The sequence below is a fragment of the Cebus imitator genome, unplaced genomic scaffold (genome assembly GCF_001604975.1).
Source record: "Cebus imitator isolate Cc_AM_T3 unplaced genomic scaffold, Cebus_imitator-1.0 Scaffold0, whole genome shotgun sequence".
Classification (NCBI taxonomy): domain Eukaryota; kingdom Metazoa; phylum Chordata; class Mammalia; order Primates; family Cebidae; genus Cebus; species Cebus imitator.
Genome location: NW_016107315.1, coordinates 424,189 through 451,355, shown reverse-complemented (window position 1 = coordinate 451,355; position 27,167 = coordinate 424,189). Strand labels below are relative to the sequence as shown.

Here is a 27,167-nt window from a genome sequence, read left to right as displayed (position 1 = left end):
AGAAAGGGCTAGCAGACCTTGGTTGATGGGATGATAGATGGTATTGGCACAAATGCGGATAGAGTTGCCTGGACTGAAAATTCAAAGGCCAAGTCAGTCTGTTATTTGAGTAGGCCCAGCAAGGTTTAAAAAACCACCTGAGTTTAGAGAGAGCAGTGTTAGATGCAGAACAATGGGCAGGAGGAAGGCAGTCTGTAAAACCCTCCCTTGCAGACTTAGCGCATGGATGGGGAAGGGTGATGACACCCTGATTGCACAGGCTGGAATTTAAGGGAACATGTGGAAGCTACTGGCTCTGATGGATGTCACTGCCATCATTATGCTTCTCCACCCATTGGATGTTCAGATGGAGGGCAACATACTTCAGCTAGAAATGCGATTAAAAATCCAAAATGTGTATAAGCGTTTAATTTACCTGGTGCCACAAGTCATTTGTAGATGTAATGCTCTCTGATGAGAAAAGCTTGTTAACAAAGCACTCTTAGAAATCAGCCTCTGCCTGTCCAAGACACAAGACTGGGAAGCAAGTCGGGGTGAGTGGTTAAAGGAGGTTGGGATTGTCAAACGCTCTTTGGGAATGATGTAATTGACCAGAGTGGGCATTTACCAGCGGCTCTGCACTTACCTCCACAATGGCAGGGTTTTTCTGGGAGGATGGGTCTCCAACTGCATGGGGGGTTTCTACCCGTGAGCATGCAGTTGTCAGAGTTTGTCTGAATGCCTTTTCTCACTCCAACATGTTGTGCCTTGCAGATACTGGGTTACTTTGACTATGCCTTCACAGCCATCTTTACTGTTGAGATCCTGTTGAAGGTAATGGCTTTTTCCTTGATCTTCACATACTCCACAGCAGCTGTAGCAATAATAGTTGCACTTCTTTCTTTGCCTTCCAGATACTAGGTTACGCAGACTATGTCTTCACTGGTACTTTTGCATTTGAGATCATTTTAAAGGTAACAGGTTACCTGACAGTGTGTTTAAGGGCTGCTCCTGTGTGTGAGACACAGGACAGAGGCGTGAAGTGCTTTTGACCTTTTTTTTTTTTTTTTTTTTTTTTTTTTTTTTTTTTTTTTTTTTTTTTTTTTTTTTTTTTTTTTAAAACAAAGGATTTTTTTTTTTCCTGTGACCATTCCAACTTGTTTTTGCTCTTCCTTTTTAACCTTTGAATGCATGTAGGAGCTACTTTGGCTTTATGATAGTGGTTGAGAATTACATTTTGCTCCTTTAAAAAAAATACCCTCTGAACTTTGTTCACTGATAACAGATATATCACTTTGTGTGAACTTTTTTCCACCATTTCTGACATCAAAGTCAGAGGAAAAGCATTTATCCTATGAAGAGGATGTCTCCCTTTTCATTTCTCTGACTGCATTATGCTTTTGGGGGCCTAAAATAGTAACACACTATTTTCTTGCAATAGGATTTGCAAGATGACTTTGGTCTATTTGTGTTAAGGTATTTTCTGTCTGTTTTAATGGATGGGCTTACATTTACACAAGAGGAGGGCCCTTTGGCCCAGGTGACCTAAATGTACTGCCCATGCATGAGCTAACAGCTGCCATTGCTGCATGTGGTTTGTGTACTGACTGAAGGCTGCTCCATGGGGAGCCCATTCCTTATGTGCTTAAAGTGCTGGAGACCACAGCAGAGCTCCAAGAAAATTTCTAAAACTGGCCAAGGACCACAGGGCATCGGTGATTGTGGTTCTGGGAGAACAAGGCCCATGAGAACTGTCAGGGCAGCCATCTCCTAGCAGGGAAACAAGCTGGAAAATGAAGACTTTCAACCACGGTTTTAAGCCATTGGGGGATTTTTGTGTGTGCAACTCAGGCACAGTGTATTTTGTATTGGACTACTGGGGAACTTGGGCTCTTTACAGAATCATACATAAAATGAAACCTCAATTAATGTCATCAGGGAATGTTAGTTTTTTGAGGTTGGCGTTTTATTTTTTGGTTCATGAAACAGCATGAAGCCAACCAACTTCTGTTTATACCTTTCTTAAAAACCTTCTAAAATTTTGAGTTCATTTTCCTGCCTTTAATCCAATGAGTTTGGTTGACAGTTCTCCTAAGTCAGAGGCGTGCAGTGGGCCGTGACCAGCTCTTGTTGACGGGGCCTCCATGGGAGGGCCTGTGGATGCAGAATGCACAGTGGTGGGGGTCGGAGGGGCACTGCCGGAACACTCACTGGCTCAGCTTCTGCCTCAGCTTCTTAGTTTTAGAATTTGACTTCTTTTCAATGTGAATGGGAGAAATGTTCTACTTAGTCTGTAGCCTGGTTAATTGAGGTTTTATTTTACTCTCCACATTTTTAGGTTGTTAAATGAATGTAGTTACTCCTAGGCTTTGGGGAAACTTAGACACAGGATTATTTAAAAGGAAAAAAATGATTGTCACTTTTTAATTTCTGAAGAACTGCTTCACTGACCTAAATCTTCTGAGCCATGATTCATTTTGAAAGTATTTTAGAGAATGGAAAATAAGCTAAAACAAGAAGGATTCAGAAAATGGAGACTCACCAAGAAGTGTCTAACATCTGAGATGATGGCTCCTGGTGGCCTTGGGGAGATTTGGAAGGCCGTTTGCTTATTTGGTTAAGCCCTATGAAAATGCCATTTTTGTAGGTCAAAAAGGGTTGAATACTGGCGATTTCATGAGGTCCAATGTAATGTTTTTCACCCCCACCTCTCATACTGTACTTATCTGAGCCTTCTCCAACCTTTCTTGTTTCAAAATAAATAGTGAGCTCTATGTATTTTGCTATTTTTACTTTGGGGAACTAAACTCTTTTTCCATCACCAATAGATATCTCACTGGAGCACCCACAGTAAGTGCTGCAGGTGCATGTGGCAGGTGAGCACAGAGCCGTGAGACTAGCTCAGGCCTGGCTTCCTGGCCACACCAGCCACATGTAATCAGACTTTGTGGAGCTGTTTAAGATGGATGTGCCGTTAAAGACCATTAGGAACAATAAGGGATCTACGTGGAAAAGTGATGTAGGTACCTAGAGGCTGGGAGGCCTGAATTCACCCCTACACTGGGAAGGCTTCATTGAAACAAGGTAGGCTCTACCACGGCCTCAGAGAGGCCAGAACCTGTGCTTTGTGAGGAAATGGGCTGTCTGGGCAGCTCTTAAACGTTTGACGAATGTAGTCATGTGGAGCCTTTCTTGAGACAGGCTCTTTGGACATGCCAACAGTGTATTCATATTTGAAACCTATGTTCTCTGCAAGAAAGGCTAAATTGGTTTCGTCTTTTAAAATGTATCCAAAATAAGCTGCCCCTTTTTAATTTTTGTTTGAACAAATTATCCAGTGGCTCAGCCCATTGGTTTACACTTGATTCCTAATGTGTACTTGTTAATGAAGTCATACTTTCCTCAGGATTTTGTAAAGAGCCCAGGTTTCTTTTCTTCTGGAGACAAAAAATGGTAAATCACCCATGATTCTGCTTCTAGATGACAACCTTTGGAGCTTTCCTCCACAAAGGGGCCTTCTGCAGGAACTACTTCAATTTGCTGGATATGTTGGTGGTCGGGGTGTCTCTGGTGTCATTTGGGATTCAGTAAGTATTCTGGGGTATCTACCCAGAGCCGTTGGGCTGAATGGTGTATGTATGGACTTTCAACATAATTGATAAAGGCTGGGCATCATTTTCATGATTATATTTAGTTATATAGGTTTATTTAATTTGCTCCCATTTCAGAAAGCATTGGGACAATCATGTTTTCTTATTTTGTTTTATTGTGTGTGTGTGTGTGTGTGTGTGTGTGTGTGTGTGTGTCCCCCTGCTGCTATGTTGAGCTTATTTTTCTTTGTGAAATTTGCTTTCAACTGAGGTGAAAGAAGTCTTGACTAGGAGGGAGGTAAGCCAGATACTAGTTCTGGTTCCTCCAAAGGCTGATCCCAGGGCCTTGAGGGTACCCTTTCTCAGAAACCCTGTTCCCCTTTTATATAGGAGGGGCTGGGGCCAGGTGGCCTCTCAGTCCTTCCAGCTTGGGTCGAGAACTTCCTTTGATTTTCAGGATATAGAACCTGCTAGGACCTTTTAGTTGGCCTCTGGAATTTTTCAGCTAAGAGGGAGCCAATACTGAAAGTCAGGGCTCTAGGTCTTTTCCATGGCATTTGGGGATTTCTAGTGGGGACAGCCATTGCTGAGTACTGCCTGCCATCCCCAGAGGTGTGGGGCAGAGGCCCCAATAGAGCATCAGGTGTGGCCTTGCTTTCCTACTGACCTGTGAGCACTTCTGTTCAGGTGCTGAACATAGAGTATCCCCCATGTGAGCACACCTGCACACACATGCCCTCTAAGCTAAAGAGAAATAGAAAAGACCTACCTTCCTTGGAAGACCAAGAACCTCTGCCTGAAACAGCCCTCTGTGTTATCCTCCTCGCCTCTCACTGAGGGAGCCCTGTGGTCATAGCTTAGAGGGCTATTTGCATTAACATGTTTGTAGCTCCTATGAGCACCCAGGCTGTTCCTGTTCTCTCCAGCTGCAGCCCTGCCCACTTCTTCCTGAGTTGTGCTCTGGCCACACTCAGCCATCTGGGGTGCGACAGAAAGCTGCATTCTCTTGTGTCGCATCCTTGCACGTGCTGCTCCCTCACACGAGAGCCCCCTCCCTATTATCCTAGCTAACCCCTGCTCCTCCTTTGGGACTCACCTGGCTATCACCTACCCCACCCCGGAGTCCTTCCTAGGTTCCCCCACTGCCCCCGCAGGTTGTGCTCCCCTGGCTGAGCACACTGCATTTACCACGTCATGTGCCACACTGAATTGGGATTGCCCATCTCTCCACCAGACTCTGAGCTCCTTGAAGGCCAGAGAAGCCCTGGTGCCAAAGTGCTGTAGCAGGCCTCCAACCTTAAACAAGAACAAACAGCATGTGAAGCCTAAAAGCCAACTACCTTGCGTTGATAGTGAGTGGAAAGAACAAAGCGAGTTCATGAGTAGTGTCTCTGCCTAGGTCAGCTGTGCACCTGTCAGAGCCTTTGTGAGCGCCACAGGCTGGGCCTGGGAGGTGCTGCCTAGTGTGGGTGGGGAGGAGAGATTGCCTGTGAGTTGTGGAGAGAGAGCGGCTCAATACCACATGGATCCCGTGCTAACCGTGTAGGGATACTAAAGCGAAGCTCCAGTGAAATGGTGAATCTAAAGGCATCCTGCCTGTTTATAACACGCTCTGCCTGCCGTCTTTGTGCTCCTTCCTTAGATCCAGTGCCATCTCCGTTGTGAAGATTCTGAGGGTCTTAAGGGTCCTGAGGCCCCTCAGGGCCATCAACAGAGCAAAAGGACTTAAGGTTTTGATTCCTCTCCTCCAGGCTGGGCTGGCTTTTGTTGGGGTTGGCTGTAATTACTAGCTCTTCTGGGCAAAGATGAGCTGAGGCCTGATGGATTTTTAAAGTGGGTTATAAGGACCTTTCTAACCAATTCAGCCACCTGTGCCAAGTGCTAATGGCATTTTTAAAATTATGATTTATTTTCTTTATTTTTGGTAATTGAAGATATTTTTCTTTATAATTATTGTCCATTTATTACCTTTTTATTGGTAGTTCTTTGTGTTTCGTTTTTTGGTTTTCATGCAGACTGTATATAAAAGACTACTGGGTTTCTATTTTCCTCAGTCATTTACGGAGTGGGAACCCTTTGTGTTCATGTGCTAGGCAGCACTGCACATGTACCTGTGGCATTTCTTTTTCTTTTTTTTTTTTTTTTGAAACGGAGTCTTGCTCTGTCACCCGGGCTGGAGTGCAGTGGCGTGATCTTGGCTCACTGCATCCTCCACCTCCTGGGTTCAAGCAATTCCCCTGCCTCAGCCTCCCAAGTAGCTGGGGTAACAGGCACCTGTCACCACACCTGGCTAATTTTTGTATTTTTAGTAGAGATGGATTTTCACCATGTTGGCCAGGCTGGTCTCAAACTCCTGACCTCAAGTGATGCACCAGCCTCAGCCTCCCAAAGTGCTGGGATTCCAGGTGTGAGCCACTGCACCCAGCCAACATAGAAACTCTCGGCTGCTGTTAGCTCACCTCGAGGCCAAAATCATGAAGGAGAGTCACGCCCCTCTGCCCTCTCCACAGCACGTGGTCCAGTGCGTCTTCGTGGCTATCCGGACCATCGGCAACATCATGATCGTCACCACCCTCCTCCAGTTCATGTTTGCCTGTATCGGAGTCCAGTTGTTCAAGGTAGAGGAACTGCCTCTGAGCAGAAAGCCCAGGTGGATTTCTTTAAGGAGAGGCTGCACTGATTTGACTGCTTGTCTGTTCTCTACCCAGGGGAAGTTCTATCGCTGTACGGATGAAGCCAAAAGTAACCCTGAAGAATGCAGGTGAGCGCCCTGAGTGTGGAGTGATGAACTTGGAAGAGCAAATAGAAGACTTCAAGGATTCACACATGTTGGCACTTCAGAAGTTTTTCTCATGAAATAAAACAGGACTGTGTGCTCAGCCTGTGGGTGGATAGATGGTGTTCGTTTTTCATTGAGGTGAAATTCACATAATATAAAAATCAACCGTTTTCAGTATACAGTTCCTCAGCATAGAGTATCAGTGGCATTGTTGTGCAACCCACACCTCTATCTAATTCCAAACTTTTGTCATCCCAAAAGAAGGGATAGATGGCTTTTGTGGTAGAGAATGTATAAATGGCGGGAGTTGGGGGAACCCTTAAATGACAATTATGAAATGCCCCAAATAGCTTCCATGGCAGCCACATGGATGATTTCCCCCAAATCAGAACTTGAAACTCAGCTCCCTGGTGTTTGGGAGCTGGCTCCCTCTTCTGATGCATTTTCCAGATTTCCTTTCTCCTGGTTCCTATTACCTACATCTTGGCCATACTTCCATAGACAAGAACTGGCGGAGGGGAGACAAGGTGGGAAATACTCATGCCTCCCATTCCAGGATGTCCAGTGACCATGAAGGCATTCATGGAAGCCATTGCCTAAAGGTTCAGGCTCTGCAGAGGCCTGTGTCTCTCCACCCATTGAAGATGTAACTGACTGGGCTCTGGTCGACTGTGTGCTTACATTGGTTTGGGGTTTCTTTTAAGCAGAAGGTGCAGTCAGAGAGCAATTGCAATTTGGCTGTGTCTCTGCACCTCCAGAGGCACCGTTCACGCAGGCTGTGGGGTGCATGACGGCCCTGGAGGTGAGCAGCCTAGCAGTGGCGTGGGGACCCTGTCCTTTCTCTCTCGAAGGCTCTGTGTCTTCATTTGTAAAATAAAGACATTGTGCTTTATCTCTTGGGTTCCTTCCAGAAATGAAGTTCTATGAGAAATAATTTGCCAGAAATAATGGAATTCTTTTGGAAAGAAAATTGGGAGTGTCATTTGTAAGAAGAGAAAGGGATTTGATTAAAACTAAAATGCAGGAAGAATATACGTGGGCTTGTTTCCCAGAACTTACAGAGTTCTCTGTGGCCGAGCTTGGATCCTTCAGAGCACGCCTCAAGCCCATTGTGTATGAGATGCAGTCACCATGCTGTGGCTTTTATCAACCAATGAATGGATGCCCTGTGTCCAGCTGGCTGCTCTGGAGAATACACATTGCACTGGTAGTTATTCAATGGTTATTTGAGCCATAAAATAGATTAAATGAAGGGCAAGGAGAGGAGAAACAGCGCCGGTGTTACACTCAGCTGTGTGACTGGCTGGCGGACTGAGCCTGACCTGCCTTGAGTTGGGATCGGGGTAGTGTGACCAACTTTATGCCGCTTCCACCTGTCATGTGTGAAGCCAGACGACCCACACCTGTTTTCCTCTCCAGGGGTCTTTTCATCCTCTACAAGGATGGGGATGTTGACAGCCCTGTGGTCCGCGAGCGGATCTGGCAAAACAGTGATTTCAACTTTGACAACGTCCTCTCTGCTATGATGGCGCTCTTCACGGTCTCCACGTTTGAGGGCTGGCCTGCGTAAGTACAGGGAGCACACAGTCTTCTGGGGAGGCGCCTGCATGCCCAGGGCTGAGCCCTCTCTCCTGGAGTCAGTTCCATTTCTGTTCTCCAGTGTTGCAGGCTTGCCCTGTGGGTTTTTAACCTTGGGCCACTTCTTAATCACTTGTTGACCCACCGGGCCTCTTTCTGCATAGGCAGATGATTGGTGAAGAGGAGATAGTAGAGGTGCCAGGCAGCATCTCCGGGAGGGAGCAGGGAGGCGTGAGAGGCCTCAGTCTTGTGAACTCCCACTGGTAGCCATGTCAATAAAACTGCCATCTGCTGTTCCCAAAGAGGGTCTGGATGGTGTCCCAAACCCTTCCCTCCTTCCCTCCCTCCTTCACTCCCTTCTTCCCTCCTTCCCTCCTTCCCTCCTTCCTTCCTTCTTCATACTAATATGTGCCAGGTGCAGACAGTTGCTGTTGTGCCATCTGTTGTATGGAGCCACTCATTCACTCACTTACAGACCATGCTGCACAGAGGCGTGTGTCTCCCCACACAGTGTCTAAACATGTTTCCTCCCCTCACGCCCAAATCTAATCAGTGTCAAGTGGTCAAACCAGGCAGGAGGTCTGGTGTATTCTAGATGTGCAGAACAGGGTCCCGAAGAGTGGCTAGGATGTTGATGAGTAAAATTAAAAAAGCAGGTAAGGAGAAGGTCAAATTCAAAAGGGAGAATCCTCTGCACCTTCCTGTTGCTGTCTGCGTCTGTAGCTCCCACCCCCAACTCCTGCCATCAGTGTGCAAACACGCCTAGAGTCCTGGATGCCCGGTCCCCTTGCATAGATGAGCTGCAGGAGGCTGACAGGCTGGGACTTGCAGGCCAGCAGAGCTCTTGGAGTGTGTATAAGAGTCAGGGAGATTTTCAGGAGCTCCTGTGGGATAGACAGTCAGATGGGGCTTGTCCATTAGGGATTTAATCCCGGGAGAACAGAGGCATGGAGTGAGGCCCTTCACTGTGTGCAGGCACTGGCTGTAGTGTCAGGCTTTGAACACTGTGTTTGAGCAACTTATGATGGGAGCTGAGGAGAAAGGAGCAAACCTGGGACTTGGGGCTTGGAGGAACTGGCTCAGCTCCTGGCTCTGCCCCCAAGGAGTGTGACAGTGGCACTTTGATCCCTCCCTGAATATTTGTATGATGGGGATGACAGTAAAGTCTGCCATCCCAGATGGATGTAAGGATTAAGGGAGAGGCTGTGAAAACGTCTAGTCTGCACATGGGCTGGGCCTGCAGAAGTGTTGAATCTGCATCCGAATGGGGCGTATCAGTGGACCTTGAGGGTGTGACAGTAATCCCCCTCTTCCTGTTCAGATTTCCGACAGGCATATCTTTAATTTTAGCTCATATCTCCATTTGGGGAAGCACCCTTAGCTCTTTGGAAACACTCTGGTTGGTCACTTATTAACTTGCCAGTGTGTGTAGTTTTCACTTCCTCCGGTGTCTTACATGTGATACTCTTCCTCTCTGAATAGAAAGAGGCATTTTAGAATATTTGTGAAATCTTTGGATTTTCAGGTCCTCAGCACAGTCCCTCGATGATGATATCCCAGGTGCCCCCTCCTCTCGGTGCTGGCCATCTGGGTCTGAGGCTGAGGGAGAGACCTGGCTATGTCCAGTGGCCCTGGGGTGGGTGCGCAGCAAGTGCTCCTGAGAGGAGTTCAGGAGAGGAAAGACTTGGGAAGGCAGTGGGCTGGGCCGCTTGGGCTGAGGGGCTTGGCAGGTCCTAACTTAGTTTTTCTGTCTCTAGGTTGCTGTATAAGGCCATCGACTCGAACGGGGAGAACGTCGGCCCAGTCTACAACCACCGCGTGGAGATCTCCATCTTCTTCATCATCTACATCATCATTGTGGCCTTCTTCATGATGAATATCTTTGTGGGCTTTGTCATCGTGACATTTCAGGAGCAAGGAGAAAAAGAGTATAAGAACTGTGAGCTGGACAAAAATCAGGTTAAAGTCACACACTGTTTGGGCTTCTGTCCCTTGATCAGGAGCGGAGGACCTCCTTTTTTGACTGATGTACCCCATGCCCAGAGAAGGGTGCCCACATACTGTCTGTCCCTGGGGCTGTGACCCTGTTCTGAGCACACCCTCCGCCCGTCTGAGTCATCACTACTGTTAGGTTTCCAGATACATATGAGACTTTGTAATCATGAAATCCATCCCCGGACCTGGTGGTATGAAATCAGAGTGCTTACGCCACCTACCATGGTCATGACCCACTAGTGGTGGCTCAGAATCTTAGTTGGGGTGCTGTGGCCACTCACACAGACACTCACAGTCCATACTGGGAGAGAGTGTTTAAAGCCAGTTAGGGTAGAGTTTACTATCCTTGGTGCTACTAGCATTTCAGGCTGGGTGGTTCTTGGTTGTGTTTCCTGGGCTTTTTAGGCTGTTAAGCAGCATCCCTGGCTTTTACCTCTTAGATGCCAGTGGTTCCTCTGCCCCGGTAGCAGTAATCAAAATGCCTCCAGACATTGCCAAATGTCTTTTGGGGGGCAAAGTTGCCCCTTATTGAGAACTGCTGACTTAGAGGGAAATATCCTATACCACCCCAGGGGAGTCAGTAACTTTGAATTTGGGACTAAGATTATACTGGCATCATTCTTGATCTGGCACCATGTTTTAGCCAATCTGGTAGAAGTAGGAGCCTTTTACTCTGGTGATGTGGTGAGGGGAGGGAGCCCTGTGCTCTGAGCTGTCTTCCTGCACCTGCACTGTGAACCCACAGGGGCTTGATCCCTCATCTCTAAATCGAGGCCATTAAAGAACTGCTCTTTAGACATTCCTTTCAGCCCTGAAAGAGTCGACAAGATTGAGATTCTGTTCTGGGAGTATCCCCAGGTCCTCTATCAGTAGCATCTCAGTTTCGATGATGACATCGCAAGCAAGAATGATCTGTAGCCTAGGCTTCCTGAGGGGAAGTGGCCCTAGCACAGCAAAACAGTCTGTTGCACAGCTGGCCCTGCCCACTGGGGGAAATGCGAGGACATGCTTACCTGGTTTGCAGGAAGATTTTCCTTTGAGTTGTCAGGGTGTCCCTGCAGACTCCACCAGTGACTGTCCGGGAGAGGTCTAGCCTGGCTGTTTGCTCACCCAAGGAAGACGAGTGTTGGGGCAAGGCCCAGGCCAGCCATGCACAGTCAGCGCTGTAAGTGTGTCAGCCTCTGAGGTCCAGCGCAGACTCAAATCGGGGGTCCCTGGAGTCAGCACGTGAGGTCAGAGCAGCACTGGGTCCCACATACAGGGAGCTTGTCCAAAGTCTGCATCCAGAGTCAAAGTAGAAGAGTAGGTCTAGGGTCTCAATGCTGAGCTGAGGGCTCTTGGGGCCCGAGGCTTCCTCTGGGTCTGCTGTAGAGGGTGGACCAGCTCTACTGCCCAGAGTAAGTGAGAAAGACAGTGCTCCAGCTGGGCCCCAACCTATGTTCAATCCAGCTGTCACTACTGACCACATCCTAGAAAATCTGAAATGAACACAACAAGCTCCCCAGCCCCAGAAGCTCCCCGATGGACATGTAGACAGCACCCCATAAGATGTTTATTGTTAACATATTCTGGCTCCTGAGGGGTATCTTGTGTGGATCCGTCCGGGAGCAGCCAAGAGGCTACTAGTCTCGGGGAGTCAGCCAGCCGCTCTAGTTCCTGTAAGTTTCTGTTCCTGTGGTTACTTGGCTTCCTTTCCTGGAGGACAGCACAGGAACTGTAGGCATGATCCACCTGTAGATCCTCTATAGGCACGATGTAGAGGAAAGGCAGTGACAAGGCCTAGACCCAGTCCTCACTCCTCTGCTTGTGTATGCACTGCAGGGCCTCAAGAAAGACAGCTAAAAGCTCTGAGCCTCGGTTTTTAGTAGGCAAAATGGAAGCCACGTGGATAGGTACCCAACTTACCCTGAGGTTGCTGGGAGGGTCAGACAAGGTAATGGAGGCAGGGCCCTCGGTGACTCAAGAGTGGTGCCGGTGCCAGGAGGGGGGTCACTCGTAATCGTTTTCACCACTGTCCATGGCCCCTTCCCATGAGCTGCAGGGTGAGCTCTTTCAGAGCAGATGACCATGGGGTCCTCCTTCCCTGGAAGTGCTCCGAACCCCATTTCTGCCCTTTTCTGCTGTTGCAGCGTCAGTGTGTTGAATACGCCTTGAAAGCACGTCCCTTGCGGAGATACATCCCCAAAAACCCCTACCAGTACAAGTTCTGGTACGTGGTGAACTCTTCGCCTTTCGAATACATGATGTTTGTCCTCATCATGCTCAACACACTCTGCTTGGCCATGCAGGTAAAAATGGAGACAGCTGTGGGGATCAAGTCTGGGCATTCCGCACAGCCCCATGCCCCAAATGCTGAGGGTGGAATGCTGCCCCTCACAGGAGGGATTTGATTTTTCTGATGAGTCTGGGCTATAGGTTGGCCAGAGTTCCATTCTGGCTAACAGTTGTCACGGTAGGAGTTTCAGCTCATTCTTTTGTTGAAGAAATTATCTGTACAGCACAATGGCAGGTAACATTTCCATGGAGCCTGGCAGTGGGGCTCAATTCTAGAAACAGTTACCATGGGCCTCCTGTGGCCAGGTAGTGGCTGAGGACTATAACTCTGGAGATAGACAGCTGTTTCAATTCTGATTTTACGCTGATTTTTCTGTGACTTGGGAAAAGTTGCTTTAATTCCCCAGGCCTTGCTTTCTTTATTGGTAAAATGGGGAAATATGTCACATCTACCTTTGATATAAGGTTTATGCTATAGATAATTCCCCTCAGACACTTTCTTTTTTATTTTTGTTTATTTTTGTTTTTGAGACTGAGTCTTACTCTGTAGCCCAGGCTGGAATGCAGTGGCGCGATCTCAGCTCACTGCAGCCTCTACCTCCTGGGTTCAAGCAATTCTCATGCTTCAGCCTTCTGAGTAGCTGAGATTACAGGCATGTGCCACCACGCCTGGCTAAGTTTTGTATTTTTAGTAGAGGCGGGGTTTCACCATGTTGGCCAGGCTGGTCTTGAACTCCTGACCTCAGGTGATCTGCTGTCTCAGCTTCCCAGAGTGCTGGGATTACAGGTATGAGCCACTGCCCCCAGCCCTCTCAGACGTTTTGATCTGGGCTTGTCACAGAGTAACACTCAATGTTGGAAAACAAAACATAAGTCACACTCCTGTCCTCAAGTGGCTCTCAGCATGGCAGTGGGGGAATTTTCCAGTTGATGAAGTGTTAAGTTTGACGTGAGTTACAGCTACTTCTTATTTCAGTAAGGGCAAGAAATGCAATTCACTTTAATTGGCCAAGTCAGATTATAGTGTGGTATTAACAGTGAATGTTTTCAAAAATTACATTGCCTAGTAGATACTGCATGAGAACAGGAAGCAAAGACCAAGGTGTAGAGCCAGCTTTTGCACTGACCTTAAGAACTCCAGCACATCAAACCAGCTCTCAGTGCTGTCTGGACAGTAGGTCTAAAGATAGGGATAAATTTTCTGGCCTTTTGCTTTATCTAAGAGTTCTTTTTTAATGAAAAGGACCATGTGCTGATGTAGGGAAAAGTGTAAAGTCAAGAAAACACTGCCATTTATTCAACATAAACCTACATGGCATAAAATTTATCCCTAACCAAATTCTACCTTTATTCATAGACAGTTTGGTGGTATCTGCATTGTGCTCTGGTCAAGGCCCTGAACATAAAGCCCTGCCAGAAGAAAGGGTGAATTCCCTTTATCCTGAGCAGAGGAAATGGATATGTTTCCCACTTCATCATTCAATCATCCTCATCTTGTCACAGACCCCCTGCACTTTGTGGGAGTTCACCACGTGACCTTGCAATGCCCGCAGAATTGCCGGGCGAGGGTGCTGGGCTGTGGAGGATGCCCGCAGGGGCACAGAGGGCTGGGAGCCTCCATGTGCAAGCATGTGAGATGGCCGAGGCTCTGAGAATGGCCCCTCTGTCTTCATCCATAGCACTATGAGCAGTCCAAGATGTTCAATGACGCCATGGACATTCTGAACATGGTCTTCACCGGGGTGTTCACCGTCGAGATGGTTTTGAAAGTCATTGCATTTAAGCCTAAGGTGAGTTGCAGAACCCACTTTTCAAACTCTGTTGCTGAGTCACCCTGGAGAAGTACCCACTTCCTGTTACTCTTATGTTACTGAATTAGGCTAAATTGTTCTGGCCGCTAACTGGGTTACCACCTGAGAACATTAAAATCTGATTAAGGCCTGGGTGTACATACGGGAAAATGAATCTGCAAAAACAAAACCTCATGAAAACAATTCTGAGAAACAAAAGAAGGGACCTAGAGTTGGGAATCTGTAAACTGGAGATTATTTTGAAAGCCAGTTTTCTGTTTTTAGAATAGTACATATCATGCTGTGTCAGGGAAACCTGCATCATTACTTGAGCACTGGCGAAAATATTTAAACATTAACCCATCAGAAAGAACTTGACCCTGATTATACTTTCAGATGTCTAAAGACTTTGGTTTTGTTTGTGCTTCGTCTACAGCATCCTTTTTACCCTTTGAGGAAAGTTCTGGTGCTAGCTGCAGACCTTTCACAGCCGTACCATCTTTTGTTTGCTAATTTAGAAAAATCTCACTTGGCTTTAACACAAAATAAAACATGAAATGTGTTCAGCTGTGCTGAGTGTCCCCTCCCAAAGGGGACACTCAGCGTGTTGTGTCCCCGTTGGGAGGGAGTGAATTCAGTTCCCCAGTTGTCTTTTTTATTCAAGTGGCTGCCGGAATAAGAGGCAGTGTAGATCAGTGTCAAATTGCACAGCTGTGGAACTGAACTGGATTCAAACCTCTGCTCTGGCACTTATAGCTGAAACAAGTTCCTTACTTCTCTGTGCCTCAACTTCCTCACCCATTAAATGAGGATGTGAAGAGTGCCGTTTCATGCGGTTGTCATGAGGAGTGAAGAGTTCCCATATATGCACTGCTTAACAGAGTGCCTGGCGTATAGCTCCACACTCTGCAGACTGTTGGCCACCCCTGCTCCTACCCACCCCTACCCTAACCCTCATCATCATCAAGCAAGGACGTCCCCTCATTCTAAAACCCTAGACAGAGGAGCCATATCAAGCTGAAATGTGGGATATTTGGCTCTCAGTTTCTTCCCCAGTACAAAACTCTCAGAGTTAGAGATGACCGAGTTCTGTGACCCAGTTAGTTATCTGTGTGTAAGGTATCTGATGACACTGATTTAATTAAGTTAGACATGGATTATGAAATGGATGGTTTCACATACTCCACGGTTACATGATATTCTAATTCCAAACTGTTCCTTTCTTTAATTTGAATTAATCTCTATGCAATCTTTATCAGATCTTTGTGGACCAAAAAGAAAGGACATTTGTAAGTGATTAATTGGGGTGATTGCAGTGGGGTCAAATTTGGCACCTTATGCATGGCCAGATGTTATTATCTCCTGTGACTTGTCCATATCTACATACATAAACATTTCCTCCTTTTCCAAATTCATCTTAATTTTCTTTGAGATTTTGGTTTGCTTCCCTCTCACCTTTACTTCTTTGAACAATATTTGTCTGGACTGATGGAAGAAAAGGTTGCAAAGTAAGAACATCGAAGGTACTTGAGAAATGCAACATGGAACCTCTCTGTGGAACATTTCCCATATACCTGGGCCATGTTTTTCCTTGCCAGGTGATTAAGCTCTGAAGCATTTGAAAGTTGTTCCAGGTTGAAGAGAAAGCGCACTCACCCATGGTGTGTGTGTATGTCTGTGAGCGTGTGTGTGTGCATAAGTGTGCTCGTTCCCTTCAGCAGGCCGGTGCATTGACAGCTCAGTAGTACACCGTCCGGTAGGCCGACAGTCGCCCAGAACATCTCCAAACCTAGGAGGAGAGTTCAGTGGCGTGTGAACAGACGAGTGATACCAACGGGAAATGAGTAGCTAAGTTATAATCAGTACTGATCGGAGTTTCTAAATAGTTGATTTCCGCTAGAAACTGTGCTGCTTGTCGTTTTACTCAGCAGGTTATCTTCATAGCAGCAGACCTCACATTACAATTGGGAGAACGGTTGCGACAGTAGCAGCAGCATCTCCACATTTGAGGAGCACTGTCACCGCATTCCCCCAGGCCAGGGGAGGTTGAGTTTATACCATGTGCCTGGATGATTGGGAGAGAATCAGTTCACCAAGAAGCAATGCTCTCCTTAAAATTTTTCTGCCCTTTTATTCTTGTTCTCTTTGGTGTTCATAAGCCCAGCTCAGGCAAGTGGTCTTTCACAAAGAAGCCAGGGAGGCCTCCTCCCTCCTGGTCAGTGAGGTAGTCGGACTGAGGAGCAAGGTTGCTAAGGCTGCAGAAGGAGGAATATTCTGAGGAGGTGGCCACATGGGACCCCAGCCTCATCTCAGGAGAGCCTTTGTCTCATGGGAGGAGCTTTGTAACAGGGTCCCTCACAGCAGGGTTCTCCACCGAGTCAGGCTGGGAGGACTTGTTAGCATCTCTGTTATGGTACACAGGGTGGCAGGGTTTCGGTTGTTTCATAACATAAATATAGAAAGTGAGGTAAGACAAAATCCTTACTGGTAGATGAGAAGGCATTTTGAGAGGGAAGGGTTAAAGAAAGTTGAGAAATCTGACCTTAAGGACTTAAGGTCAGATTCCTTATATTTAAGGTCAGATTTCTTATATTTCCTTATATAAGGGAGCCTGATGGAGAAACTGGGCCGCCTAAGAGAGCATCTTTAGAGGGAAATGCCCAAGGCCATGGGAGATGAGGTGACCCAGCCTCTGCTGGCCAGGTGGAAGGTGGGAGGGGGACAGAGGGAGGAAACCCAGCACTGGGAGCCTCTGCCATGGAAGAGGCCATCTCACCGCATGGAAGGAGGTGTTTTGGAGCACCGGTCAGGCAAGAGTGGAAAACGGTTAGGAGCCAAAGTGCAAAAGCATTTGGAAAGAGCAAGCAGGTGATTTAACTGGTTGTGGGTTCCCAAAGGGAAAGTCCACCAGCTGGGCATTGACCTGGTGCAGCCTAGGTTATGCTTTCAACTTGGGATCAACCGGGCCTCTGTAGGGTTTTCAAAAGTAGGCCCTGGTTTAGGTGAGACACAAGCCCCATTCTCCTAGCCTTTCCCTCCAGCTACTGGAATTTTCCAACAAGTTCTCTTGGTGCAAGGAGGAAGAGTGACTAAGAGGGGCCTTTTTCAAAGTCCTGGCTACAGCAGGTATAGAGAGCACTTCTGTGGAGCAAGAAGAGCCTAGTCTGTCTGAGATTCCCCCTTTGTGGGATGTGACTTACCTGGCGTTTCGTCCAGGCTTTGGTCTAGGGCAGGCTGCTTGCTGCAGTTACCAGCCTTCTCCAGTGAGCCATAGTTTGTTCCCATTTTAGTCCTTAAAGCGTTTTGATCTTGATTCTATCCTGAAAATATACTAATTTATACTCATAGCTACTTGGGCTGAAAAAAGTAAGGAGAAATTAGGTTTGGGAAAAGAAGGAAGTATTTTGGTGCTGTCCTCATGCTGCTGTGCAGAGCTGATGCAGGATGGGCACTGGGTCCTCCCATCCCATCTGCTTTCGAGGGCTCTGTTCCCTGCTCCAGGGTCTGTTGCAGGAGGACAGCTTCTTCATGATCTTCCTAGAGTACCTGTTCCACCTGCTGGAGAGAAAATTTGATACTGGTTTTTTTTTTTTTTCAATTCTTCATGACTACATCTATTCTAGGAGATTCCTTTTTAATGGCAAATAATACTTGAAACCAAATATTATTGTCCTTAGAACTTTACATTGGGCTTCTTGTTGGGATCCATCCTGTCCTTTTGTCATCGAAGTTTCCCAGAGCCCTCTCCTGGTTCTCTTCTTGCCTTGTAAGGTGCATACATGCCAGAGGTTCAGTGGCCGCCTCTGCGGCATGCGGACCTGCACTACCCTCCTCTCTCCTGAGCTACTATGCCTGCCTGCCTTTAAAATGATCTCCCTGCCTGCCTCTGGCCTCAGCCCTTGCCCCTACTCCCTTTGTTAGCCCAAAGCTGACCAGGTCACTCTTGCAGTGATTCTGGCAGTGGCCACCTATTGCTTGAGAAAGCATATGTGATTTCCTTAGCTGAATATTCAAAGTCCTCCATGAATCACTGGCCTGTGCATATTTCTGCCTCATTTCCTGCCATGCCTTCCCTGCCATTTCTTCTTCCCCACCCCATCCCTGAGTGTTGGCATGCCAGACCTTTCCCTGCCCATGTACCTCTGTCTGGAAGCCCTGCTTCCTCCTTGTTATCCTTGAGACCTGCGGAAAATGTTATCTCCTCTGAGACACCATCCTCACCAGCCCACCCAGAGCCAGCTGTCTCCTCTGCGCCTGCATCTGTTGGGGGTGTACTATGTACCATCGTTATCAACACAATTCTATGTCTGCCTCTCTGTTCTCTGGTGAGCAGCTGTTTGAGGTCTCAGGCTGAGTCTTCTGTCTCTGGCTCTGCAGTGCTTCACATGATGCCTGCTTCCTGGTGGTAGCTAAGTAAGATTGGTGGAATGAAGAAAGGAATAAAGGGATGATCCTGGAAGTGCAGCTTCTGGGCGTGAGACGATACCTGCTTTTCTATCACCTGCTCCCTAAGAGAGCGTATTTAGAGGGAAATGATCCAAGGCCATGGGAGATGAGATGATTCAGCCTCTGCTAGCCAGGAGGGGGTAGGGGGACAGAGGGAAACCCTGTGCTGGGAGCCTCCGTGATAGAAGAGGCCCTCTCACTGCCATCTCACTGCAGGGGAGGAGATGTTAGGGGACACAGGGTGGCAGGGTTTCATTTGTTTCGTAAAATAAATATGAAAAGCGAGGTAAGACAAAATCTGGGTGTCTGGGTAAAGCAGAGTGGAGCACATCTTCCTTTATTCCCCCACTTACCTTTGGAAAGGCTTTTGCTAGTTAGAAAGCTGTCAGGCATAGTTTCTACCAAAAGTTGGCACTTTGGGTTATCACTTGGGTCAAATGCTACCCAAATAATCCCTGCCAGAAATGGGTAGGTGATCTGGCTGCCATGGTCAATGACAAAAGGCACATTATTGATACAGTCTTCTTCCGATCTGCAGATGAGGGTGAAGCCAGACAGCAAAAGGGATCTGGACTTGGGTCACTTCTCTTATTTCCCATTTGCAACCATTCCACAAACGTTGCCCCTCGCCCTGTGCCATATCCTGGCAAGAGGCCACTAATAAGAAGAGTCTCCTTCCGGGAGCTCACTGTCTGGCAGGAAACAACCATTGATGGATGGCAAGAATAGTGTTCTTCGAAATAATGGTGCTTCCTGACTCTGAGGCCCACTTTAGTCTGGTTTATGATTTTAAATTTCCAGAGTCAGAAATGTTTCTGAGTAACACATATTATTGCGTGTGGCTAACTTGCTTGGTCTTTTCAGACAGGTGGAGCTGGACACAAAAATTATATAGATTTGACTACTGGTTCCACTTGAGATGTCCTGGCCTCAGAATTCAGTTGTAGGAAACCACATCATCATAGGCCAACAGGAAAGAGCAGGGAGGGGGGCTGTCTCTTAGCAGCTGTGTCTCTTATATCTTATCTACTGGTTACAAAGGCAGTATGGTGCTTTGGTGGGAGAAGAGTGGGGGAACTGAGTCATGCCACTTGACAATGATTTTATTAAACAAGACACTACTAGAAAGGGAAACAGTATGTGGGAAGAGAGGGAAGGCTGGCATATTCTGCCTCCCCTGGACTCCTGTCAGAGCCACCTGGTCAGAGCCTGTGATTTCAGCTACCTGCCTCCTGCTTCCTAGATTAAGGGTGTCAACCTTCAGTCCATCAGTCATTCTGATTTGGGCACAATTTTGTGAGTGTGAGGGGTTCCTGGAGAGAGAGAGTCAATGAAATTGCCAGAAACTTCCAAGACCCCAAGGAAATGTTAAGCCCCTATTGTGTTGATTTAAAGGAATTTTATCCATCACAGCACACCAGCATTGAGATTATCTTAGAGGCTGTTGGAAATGACCCAAAGGGAGGAACACTGATAATTCTGTGCAGAGGGAGAGAGGAGCTGTTCAGGAATAAAATCTCAAAGTCAGTGATAGAGGCCGGCCTCCAGCACCCACGTGGCGGGTCTGGCCTCTGGGAAATGATGTTAATAACAGAGAGAAGCTGTGTACACGGTGCATATGCAGGCAGGGCTGGGCAGACACTGCAGCAGCTGTGAAGGATGGACGCTGGGCCTCCGCTGCCCTGTCAGTACTCTGGAGGTCTAGTTGCTACTCATGACCAAGTGTTTGATTGTGGTGTAAATTCCTCCCCAGAGGGGAGGGGAAGGATCACTGTGCTCTCTTTAGCTTTTGAGTTGCTCTGAACTCAGTGAAGAAAACAGCAGGTTCTGTCCCCCAAGTGTGGTCTGTGGCACCGCCACCAGTCGGAGAACTGCTTGTTACCCATTCGCAACAGGGGGCGTCAGCTGTAGCGCTAAGCACATTGATTCAGCCTGCCTTCTTGTTAGGAGACTTACTAGATGAAGGAGACTCTGCTGTGAGGCTAGCTCTTGATCTTACCTCTGACTGCCAGCCTAAATCTCAAAGGCAGCCCATCTCTGCTCAGTTTTGCCAGCCAAGAATCATGAATTCATGCAAAGGAAAACTATAAAGTATAAGCTGTGCTGTTTTTAAAGTAGACCTTCTCATTAGACTTTTATACACAGATCATTAGATTTGGGGCTCACAAGTTCCTTTTGTTGCTGAGAGAGGGGCCTGAGAGGGTAGCAGTCAGTGAGGGTAAAATGAGAGAGAGGCACTGTGATTGGAGGGCAGGCAGAGAGGTGAAGAGTTGGTTAGAAACCATGGCGATTGGGTGGGGGAATCTTACATTGTTAAGATGAAATGTAAGAAGCAAACCCTTAGTCAGTGTCGTAGCTCCCCAATAAAGGCACCAAGAGTGATGGATGGTGACTAGAATAAACGTCCCTTGTTGAGTTCTTAGAACAGTCAGTCCAGATCTTCTATACTGTCACAAAAGGTCTTGGCTCTGCAGTGGCTTCTTTGGGGTCTGCGTTTAATCACAAGTTTCTGGGACCTGACACCTCCAAGTACCTTTCATTCTGGTTTTCTTAATGTAGCACTAAATGCACCCAGTTTTAGACATGCTGGGCCCCTCTGTATATAATTTGTACCTGAATTTTTATTTCTAAAAATTGTCCAGACTTTTTGGAAAGGCACAGTTGATTTATAGACAGAGTTGTTGATCTTGACAGTCAGTCAGGTGATCTTGGCACTAATTTAGCACCTGCTGTGCTGAGCCCAGAAGAAGATGTAAAATGTCCAGCATATACGTGTAGATTTATAAGTCACAATTGTGGGGATGTTATACCCTCAGAATTGTTGCAAGATAGGAGGACCTAAACAAACAGCCAGACAAAGCTGGATGACAGGTAGGGTGCAAGTTGGTGGAAGAAGGAGACATCACATGTGCCAAGCACTGACCGGGTTCAAGGCTCTGGCTAGATAATGGGATTGGTGGAGTTGGGGGACTGAATATATGGCACAGTCATCGTCCTTGAGGGCTTTTAGTTGGTAGAGCTGCAGACAAAGACTCCACGATCAGCGATCAGTACGTAAGAGATTCAGAGTCAGTATGAGGGAGTGCAGACAGCTGGGGCTGGGAAGATTCCTTCAAGGAGCATTTATCTGACCTTGAAGGAGGGTGAAGTTGAGCAGATGGAGTTGGGGTTAGACGGTTAGGATCGCAGAGATATCAGGAGGTGGGGAGGAACTTGGTCCTGTTTTTGAAGGATGGGATGGATTCCTCTCAGCCTAGAGGATGAAAAGGGGGAAGGAAAGAAAGCAAAAGCTGAGATGGAAGAAGGAGCCTGTTGGCTTCTGTGGAGGACAGAGGGAGCCCTGGAACATCCTGTTCATTCCATACTCTTCTCTACAATAGAACTTGCCTTGACGTCCCCACACTAAGCCCCACCCCCACGACTGAGAGCCAGTGTCTGCCATGATGCTGTGCCTCACAGTACCTGTCTCTCTGTAAGCCATTGTCTAAGCCCCATTCTCTTATCCTCATAATCTCACCTGTGTCCTCGCCACTGAAAGTGCTTTGGAGATGGGGACTTAGTCAGCCTGCCACAAGGCGTGACCTTTATAATGCTGCCTGGACTTGTGAGGACTGGAGAGCATTGAAGGAGCACAGAAATGGAAATGTGACGGTGCTCGTTAAGTGGGGTGAGTGGAGGTTCTAAGGAAGGAGTCCATCCGCTCATGAGGGTTTGGGATCATCCCTCTGGGTACCAGGGCAAGGTTGCCAAAATGCCTTCCTCTGCCCTGCAGATATTCTGCTTGATTTGGTGCCGCTCAGGACCATGGGTGTGTGTGTGCGTGTGCGCATGTGTGTGTGTGTGTGCATGGGTGTGCGTGTGTGCATGTGTGTGTGTGTGCATGGGTGTGTGTGCACCTTCTCTCTCACATAAAGGTGCACAGCCACCCCGCTGTGTCCCTTTCCACCAGTGGACGGTATTGTTACCCCCCCCCCTTTGGCTTTCCCACCCCACCTGGGTGCCATGGGAGCAGCAGGGACTTGGATTCGCCCCTATATGGTCCGTGTGGAGGGTCATTCATACATGCTCATAAACGTCTGCCCTCGCCTGCTCTGTCCAGGGGTATTTTAGTGACGCCTGGAACACGTTTGACTCCCTCATCGTAATCGGCAGCATTATAGACGTGGCCCTCAGCGAAGCAGACGTGAGTATGCACCTGGCGTGGCCGCCACCTGTGTCCTCTCTCTCTGTCTGTGCATACTCTGCTCCCTGCCCTGCAGTGGCATCACCTGGACAAGTCACAGATCCCAGTCACTTGATCTGAAACTAGGATTTCCCAATGAGAGCTGTGGGCAAGAAGCCCTTCAGGGTAGGGCCTTAGCCCAGGGCCTTTTGTAGACACAAGTCACCTTTCGGAGGACAGGCCTTTTTGCGGCATTTACCCAGGTCACTAGTAGGCAAGGTAAGATAGGATGTCTCTAATTGTTTTCATTTGCTGTGTCAGAAGTGATACCCAAAGTGGCGTATCTATAACGTGTTTATTTTAGGGGGATGTTTCAAGTAGCCATGTGGCGTGGTGCTAGAATGTTCCCCTTTTATAACACTGTCCTTTTCTTCTTTTTCCCTGTGGTGCTTCCTCTCCTCTGTGGCTTCTGAATGCTTGCCCTAACAGCACTATTTCACTGATGCATGGAACACTTTTGATGCCTTAATTGTTGTTGGTAGCGTCGTTGATATTGCTATAACTGAAGTGAATGTAAGTAGCAAACTTTGTGTCCTATATCGTGGTTGTTTTCATTAAGTCTGATATAGAAGAGACCAGAGGCCCTGCCCATGAATCTCCACACACTTTAGAAATCCAGAAACAAATTTATTTTGAAAGACTAAGGATAATTTGTAGTCTTCTCTCCCTCACCCCATCTCTATCTCATTTCCCTGAAGAAGAGTGGGGAAGCCTATATAGAATTGCCATTTGGAACTAGAAGAGTGTTTCAAAAGATCTGATTAAAGTTGTAAGGGCTGGGAGTTAATTGTGTGTGCCTGTGGATGTTCTCACTCACCAGCCGTGTGACCGTGAAAGTCATCCGAGTACTGTGTGCCTCCATCTTTCCAGCTGTACTTGGAGTTAATGATGTGCACCCTCGTCCCCACGATGGTTCTGTGAGGGCACAGGCGGGAGGCCCCACAGCTATGCCCTGAGCGTGTGGTGGCTGCTGCTCGTGCCCTCACCTGTACCATGTCTGCTCTGAGTCTAACTAGTGAATGTCCCACGTCCAAAGAGTGACACCAGCTGGTAGAAGGCTACTTGGGGCCAGGGAAAAGAGGGCCAAGTGAGAACCAGGGAGGGGATGTCAGTACACCTTTGCTACATGCAGTAGACTCATTTGGGAGGGGAACAAGTGCTGTAGCAGCATTGTAGGCAGAGTGAACCCCTCTCCCTAGAAATGTTCTGAAAACCTCACCCCCTGCTAAATTAAGAAGTGTGAGAAAGGGAGCCGCATCTGCCTCCTAGCTCTCCTTGTGACTGACCCATGCTAGACCGAAGGCCTCAGGCAGGTAGAAAGGCCCCTGTCTACCTGATCTCTTTCCAGTTCATCAGCAAGTCTTAGTGGGCATCCAGTGTGTGTGCCCAAGATGTGCAGAGCCTTTCGAGAGAATGGGCAGAGCACAGGGAGGGTCTGTGTTTGGTGTTGGCTTTTGCTCCACAGTGTCCAGCCCACCCCCTGCCCTTTATGCTCTGCCTGGTGGCATCTACAGGAGGAGTGAGGGTTATAAGGTCCATCCTGGTGCCCAGACAGCCTGCATCACACGAGGACTATGAAATCCCTTTATGCCACCTGCCTGGGGCCACGTCGATTCTGGCGTGTAAATAGTAAGATAGTCACCAGCCTGGCAATCCCAAGACCTGGCAGTTGCAGCCCTAGTTCCAAACTGACCTGGACTCCAGTTCCCTCATGGGCCAAGTGGGGTGCGTAACATCTACCCCCTTGCCTCGCAGATATGTTATAGTGATAAAATGATCTGAATACTTGTGAAAATGCTTGCTAAAAACCCCAAAGTTTTAGGGAGATACAAGGGTATTATTCTAAGTGTGGGTTATCCCTGTAATAAGTAAAATGGACTGTCAGACATGACCATGTCCATGAGGGTGTGGTTGAAGCTTCATCACACCACACCGTGACAAGGCACTCACATGGTGCTTTGTTAGACCTAGGTATGCACATCTTCTAACACCTAAAGCCCAGACATGTAAATTCTACTTGATGTGAAATTTTCCATGAAAATTGCCATTCATGATATATAAATAAGCTGGTGCTAATGGGAGAACGGCAGGTCCCTAACTGGGCAGCCCCAAGCTCTCTCCCAAGTTTATGGCTAGACATCTGCCGGCTTCATCATCTCACAACACAAACTGCTTACAGTTGACGTGGAGGTATATTTACATGAAAATTTTGGAACATACCCTTCTGTGAGTCAGAGACAGTTTATAATGGAAGCGAAACTACAATAAACTAGCAGCTCGGCAGGTCTCCCTGGACTGCTCAGTGCTTCAACCACTGTGCAGGTGGTGGGTATAAACACTTAGCTTTTGGGCACCAGGATTTGGCCAAGGTCTGTCCACCTGGGGACACCCAGCTTTCTCACTCCTGGCCTGCCTGCTGGCTGGCAGGGGTGTAGCACCCGTGTACTCAAGGACAGCATGCACCTGGCTTCCTGGCTGCCTCACGTGTGCTGTGGGCTGGCCCTGCTCCTCCTGCTGCCCCTGTCTCCTATCACCCAACTTGGCTCATTGGTGCCTCAGTGTTGCTGTGTTCACCTTGTACCAGTCAGGAAAGGGACAGGTCTATGCTGAAGTTTCTAGTTAGCATTTGACATTAGGTATCTGAACAAGACAGGCTTTCAGGGGCCCCCTTCTTGGCATGCAATTAAACTTTCCAATCACACAGGCAGACTTTCCCAGAATGTGCTTTCAGTCAGTGACATTTTTCCTGGTCAGCTGTGGCCCAAGACCAAATATTCCTCAGTCATGGCAATGCTGGTTCCCCACCCTGGGCCAGCAGAACACCACCTTCAGAAATCTCAGTGTTTCCCTGCTCGGCCTTGGAACAGAGGGGATGCTCAAGGCTGCCTTCACATTTATTCAATCTTTTAACACACATGTGCTGGACATCCACCACTCACAGGCTCTGGGCTAGGCTGTGGGGAGGCACAAAGATTTAAAAAAAGACTCGGTATTCTTAACCTCTGATGTAACTACATGACAGTGGGACTGCTGGTTCCGACACCCTCCACAAGCAGCTCCCCTGGGGAGCAGTGCACATCACATCCTCAGTGGCCTTGTCCCCTGAGCTGCGGGGTCAGCTGTCAGCTGAGCATGAACACCCTTGGTTCATTGTCGGCTGGTTGTAGCATCATTGTTTGCAATGTTTAAATCTGCTGTGCTCTCTCTCCCCCAACTCTGTTGATCTTTCTTTTCTGTTGCCTAATTGATTTTCATGTTGGTTTTATTTTTAGAAAATTGTAGCGGCAAGTATATATATGCATATATACGGTGAAGTCGTTAAAGCAAAGCACTTCTAAAGACTGTGTGCTTGTTTTTGGCTCTCCACCTTTGGTTTTCACCACGCTTCACAGGACGTGCTAAGGATTGGTTGCAATCATCTGAATTGTTCCCCATCCCATATATTGTCGTCTCCTGCCTGAGGCCGTCTTGGTCAGTCACACTTGGCTCTGTGACTTGCCAACATAGTCTCCCAGAATGAATGATCTGGCTGAGAAACGATTGAATTCAGCCTGCGTTTGTATTCTTTGCGGAAACGTTTTGGGTAGTCCTTTGCATGGTCCTGCCTGCACGCACACCAGCCTGTTCCATACCACTGCCCCCTCCCACCTCCCCACAGCCCGCTCTGTTCCTGGTTTGGCAGTGTTCATGGACTTGTCCCCATCACGTTTGGTCCTAACCTCACCAGGCTGCTAAAACGTCAATAATGACTGGTGGGCTCCCTCTTGCTCCCTCCCTCCTTGATGCCTATTTGTTCCTTGAATGATGACATGACCCAGCAACATATTGTTCCTAACCTGGGGATAGCTATCACTGACATTTGTCTATTCTCATTATCATTAGTGCCTGGGAGGCAAAATACTTGTTTAGAAGCCAAGTCTGCCTTATATTACTTACCTTGAAGGAGCAAGTAAAAAGTCATTAGGGGGCCGGGCGCGGTGGCTCACGCCTGTAATCCCAGCACTTTGGGAGGCCGAGGCGGGTGGATCACGAGGTCAAGAGATCGAGACCATCCTGGTCAACATGGTGAAACCCTATCTCTACTAAAAATACAAAAAATCAGCTGGGCATGGTGGCGCATGCCTGTAATCCCAGCTACTCAGGAGGCTGAGGCAGGAGAATTGCCTGAACCCAGGAGGCGGAGGTTGCGGTGAGCCGAGATCACGCCATTGCACTCCAGCCTGGGCAACAAGAGTGAAACTCCATCTCAAAAAAAAAAAAAAAAAAAAAAGTCATTAGGGAGCTCACTCTCAGAGACCCAGGAATGGTCCCTGCTTTTTCAGGTATACTGTTTGGACCAGGTGGCTGACGGTGGACCACTCATCTTCTTTTTCTGACCCCACACTAAGGTTGTGTAGTCCCCCACTTCATATGCGAGCCCTTTCCCAGGAGCCAGCTCAGCTAGGCACTGGTCGTGGACACAGACCCAGTGACCCCAAATAAAGAAGTCCTCCTTCCATAGGTGTTGCCTGCCA

At 47.8% G+C, this 27,167-nt stretch overlaps 1 protein-coding gene across 17 annotated transcripts in view; it reads left to right on the top strand.

The window, feature by feature from the left end:
* The window catches only part of CACNA1D (calcium voltage-gated channel subunit alpha1 D), a 319,765-nt gene that overhangs the window by 245,480 nt on the left and 47,118 nt on the right, over positions 1–27,167 (top strand). For 8 of the 17 annotated variants that reach the window (XM_037743321.1, XM_037741086.1, XM_037740824.1 and 5 more), the window contains 11 exons: positions 754–813; positions 3,460–3,566; positions 5,212–5,299; positions 6,080–6,187; positions 6,278–6,330; positions 7,768–7,914; positions 9,684–9,885; positions 12,051–12,209; positions 13,875–13,985; positions 22,531–22,614; positions 23,083–23,166. In XM_037743321.1, coding sequence (XP_037599249.1) covers positions 754–813; positions 3,460–3,566; positions 5,212–5,299; positions 6,080–6,187; positions 6,278–6,330; positions 7,768–7,914; positions 9,684–9,885; positions 12,051–12,209; positions 13,875–13,985; positions 22,531–22,614; positions 23,083–23,166 — 1,203 coding nt within the window. The remainder of the gene's footprint in view (positions 1–753; positions 814–3,459; positions 3,567–5,211; positions 5,300–6,079; positions 6,188–6,277; positions 6,331–7,767; positions 7,915–9,683; positions 9,886–12,050; positions 12,210–13,874; positions 13,986–22,530; positions 22,615–23,082; positions 23,167–27,167) is intronic. The other 9 variants (XM_017522522.2, XM_017542885.2, XM_017529104.2 and 6 more) reach the window with 2 other exon arrangements.